At 41.5% G+C, this 4,055-nt stretch overlaps 1 protein-coding gene across 2 annotated transcripts in view; it reads right to left on the bottom strand.

The window, feature by feature from the left end:
- LOC129826712 (ephrin-A5-like) overlaps positions 1-3,410 on the bottom strand; it is a 265,966-nt gene extending 262,556 nt beyond the window's left edge. Inside the window, exon 1 of one of the 2 annotated variants that reach the window (XM_055887730.1) lies at positions 2,215-3,410. In XM_055887730.1, coding sequence (XP_055743705.1) covers positions 2,215-2,339 — 125 coding nt within the window. In that variant the 5' untranslated portion in view covers positions 2,340-3,410. The remainder of the gene's footprint in view (positions 1-2,214) is intronic. The other variant, XM_055887729.1, reaches the window with a different exon arrangement.
- Positions 3,411-4,055: the final 645 nt, after the last annotated feature.

Genomic DNA, 4,055 nt, shown 5'->3' with positions numbered 1-4,055 from the left:
GAAACTTCCAAATGAATATAAATAGTTATAAAATAATGTCTAAGTAGCTATAATAAAATACTTTGTATGATTTTGGAGAATAAGCTTAGGTGATCCATTCAGCAAATACTAAATCATTTTGGCAGTTGAGTGAGTGAACAGCAACAACTTAATTGGAAAAATTCAGACTAGGGTTAATATATAGTCATACGCTAAGTAAAATACTGTTTTGCAATTAGAATAACACATGAAATAAGCTAAATATGACAAGTAAATACACTTTTGACTATGTGAAGTATGATTGGCTGCTGTTAAGTTTTCCAGAAAATGTGATATGACATGTAGAGTATGACCCTCTGTATTTGGAAAATGTCAAAAGCTACACTTTGTATGTTATGGCCTCAAGGAAATGTAGAAGTCACCCTCCGCTGACCTTATTCTCACTATGGAAAACTAATACATGGGTGCTTCATTGTACCCTACAACTCAATATATTTGCAAGCATATGATTAAGAATCGACACCAGGTTTTAATTCTATACTAGATAACTATGTGAAACTTGCCCACATGCACTCTGTTTTGTCTCTCAATCAACTTCAATGCTATTTGAAATGATTCAATCCCCCAAAATTTTAATTCCACAGAAAAAAATATGTATTTTTCACAATGCTTGATGATATCAACTACTTTGTGGAAAAGTTTTAGAATATAATGTATCATAACGTAGGCTACATGTCCAACATCTTTATTCAATATTCAAGAAAATAAAGTTAATTAAATAATGTGATATCTAATAAATCAATTAAGTGGGTATAGTTGTGGCAAAATGTGGGCATTGGTTTGTTTACGAATTTGTCCTTCAATGTAAACTATCAATGTTTCACGGTTGCCAAACTATTCTTGTCATGGGCTAATAAGTCTGTGTATACGTTCTACATTTCATATATTGATTATCAACTTGTTTTAATGTTTGACTCTATGACTGTATGACAATACCTACATTGTATGCTATGCTCACACGATGTCCATGACTTTAGCGCAGCAACAATTGCTGCTTTCACAACCCGGTCAACCTCCTATTGAATTACAGTATGTTGATATTAATGAAATATCAATGATTTAACAATTTAAACCTAGGAATCATAATAATTGCATAATTATGTCATTCAAAGTCGGTGAGAACATTTTCGGGAAACATTACAGAGGAGCTTTTTCACTGGATTAAAACATGTTTTCCGAATAAGAACAACAAGTGGATTGGATAAATCCCTTGTGAACAGCGCATATCATGATCAAATTAAAAGACAAGAGATTAAACGACTAAATTAAGTGCAACCTATCAGCATAGCGAGGCTTTATTCCTGGTTAAGTAGGCCTATTATTGATTTCTTATAAGCTTCTGAATTGGAAGAGCGACCCACCAATGTGCCCATGGCCTACAACTAGTGACAAAACATACGCCGTACAGATTTCAGCGCTTCCCGCTCATATGCAACATCTAAATTGTAATATTGTCGCGCGCTTGCTGTTCTTGGAAATAGGAAATATGGGTTAATCATGGTGCCATTTTATCCGTGAAATGACAGCACTTGCTGAGTTTTTCATTCAAAGATGACAGATGTAGGCTACAGATACGTTGTAGGCCTAAACCATACAAGCAATGCAATGGTGCACGCATTATTCTACATACTCCAACGGTAGGCTTTAATACAAATCCATTCGAATTAACCCACAAATAATGTTCCATGATTTAACCCGGGGTATATTCAAAGACAGGCACTAGCGCCCAATCGATTCACAAACACGGAATGAAGACACTGGAACACGCAAAAGATTACTCTCCAACCGTGCGCTTTTCGGGTGACCCATCTCATAGGCGTATTATAACAATATTCTGGATTTGATCAACTTGACTCGATTACGGTTGACTGAAAACAATTCAGTGTAGACTGTCTCCAAAATAGGTTCGCCTATATTCAACCTGTGCGCACAGGTTGTGTTCTGTTGTACCAATAGCCTACCCACATTTCTGGGAAATAGAACTATATCCCATCAGAGAGAACTGTTCAATAAGCATTACTCTATACCTTAAATAAAAGACACCGTGCCATTTGTCTATACACATTTGATAGTTCGAAACGTATTGATCCCTACGAGCCGCCCCGGCCAGTGTGAAGATCACAGAGACAACATCGACTCCCTTCGGCCCCACTGGCCGCTCTGAGTGGCACCTACCTGGGGTTGGTTCGGTTCCAGAAGACGGCATACCGGTCGGCCACCACCTTGGAGCTGGGCTCCTGGCTGAATACACACATCCATAGCACCAGAAAGACAAATAGCACCATCTCCACTTTCAACATCACAACAGCAAAGTTCGGCACGTATTCCTCTTCGATGCGGGGTGACTGCACGATCTGTCAGTTCTAGGTACACTTCAGCTGGAGAGATGCCTTCTTTCGTTTACATTTGTGTGCCTTTTCTTTCCTCTGTCGCAGTTTATGGATGACAGAAATAGGCAGGACAATTGAATACAACAGAATATCGCTGTCTCCTACACCCCTACGTGCGAAGGGCTTTGATAGCGCAACCTGCGATATGGATGACGCCTTGCTGCTCACTTGGTTCAAATTAATGGACGACGGTAGCAGGTGAAGTTATCAAATGCTAGTGTCGCTGTGTGTAGTGCATCTCGCTCAGGTTCAGTGTCCGGGTCCAGTTTTATGTGTTCATGGGACGTCAGCTTTGACGGCTCCAGGATACGTAAAAATCACTCCTTGGGCAGACACTTTTTTCACACAAATGTACAAAAAGGGATATTAATACATGCAGTCAGATGTATAAAACGTTGATTAGAATGACCATCTAATACAGCAGTCTCTGTAAGGTCATGGCATGCGCTGAGCTGGATCCGTGTCAGGACTGTTCGCTGGGAATCAACAGCGCAGAGGGTAGGTCCAAGTCCAACAATGAGAAACGAAAAGAAGCAATGTCGCGCTTTAGCTCGAGTCTGTCACATGTCAACGTTTTCAGAGATGAAACTTTGGAAAGCCATATAGCAACCCCCGGCTGCAGTGAATTCGTTTATACGTAACTCTGTCTCTCTGCTCTGTTCGCAGACTGGCCGAAAAAGGCTGCTATCCTTTCTCAGCGCTGTCTTGAAAGTGTCACGGGTAGGTGGGGAGGAGTCCGTCCTCGAGCCTCTCTCATGCGCTGCTGCTGCTGGGTGACAGTAGGGCAGCTTGTTTGCCCGGAACCCAAATGGCAGCATTCCACAGCATTCTCTTCATATATAACCATTGGAGAGAAAAAATAAAACACACTTGATTCATGCGCTTCTTTCACCTGATGTTTAGATTCAACCGGACGAGACGAGACGGAAGGTGAGAGCAAAGGCAGTTCGTTGCTGACTGCCAGAGAGTGGGTTCGGTTACAGCCGACCGGAGGATAGTCCCATTGGTTAGAATTTTGAATGGGCGTCACACTAACAAAACAAGATCCCTCCCCTCCCAACCGAACTAATTCAATTACTGTGTGGCAGCTGAATGCATCGGTTGCACGGAGAGAAGGAGACCGGGACAGGGACCGAGAGATACACTGTCAGATCACACTGATAAACGCACTGAGCAGGCTATTTAATTACCGAGCAAACGGACAGAGACCGAGAATCGAGTTACAATCTGCACCAACTGTGTGTGTGTGTGTGTGTGTGTGTGTGTGTGTGTGTGTGTGTGTGTGTGTGTGTGTGTGTGTGTGTGTGTGTGTGTGTGTGTGTGCTTTCTCAGAATATAATTAGAATGAACGAATTACATATTGTTTGTCACGTTTGCAGCCCTGCGCATACATGATTTTGAAGATAATAGATTTTTAAGCATACTTTTTTCATCATGACATGACCCTCAGCAGTGGATGGACATCCAACTTGTTGCGGACAATGCAGCGCCCAGACGCCCCGTAGTGGAGACCAGGCAAACCAGCCTACAACAGGAACAAACAAGTCATACTGGACCCAAGAGGCTATGAAAACATCTTATGGCAAATACCCTCGAGATATTTATTTTAGAGGGAGTATAGAACAC

Source organism: Salvelinus fontinalis, chromosome 28 (assembly GCF_029448725.1).
Source record: "Salvelinus fontinalis isolate EN_2023a chromosome 28, ASM2944872v1, whole genome shotgun sequence".
Classification (NCBI taxonomy): Eukaryota; Metazoa; Chordata; class Actinopteri; order Salmoniformes; family Salmonidae; genus Salvelinus; species Salvelinus fontinalis.
This window is presented reverse-complemented; position numbering and strand designations above follow the sequence as displayed.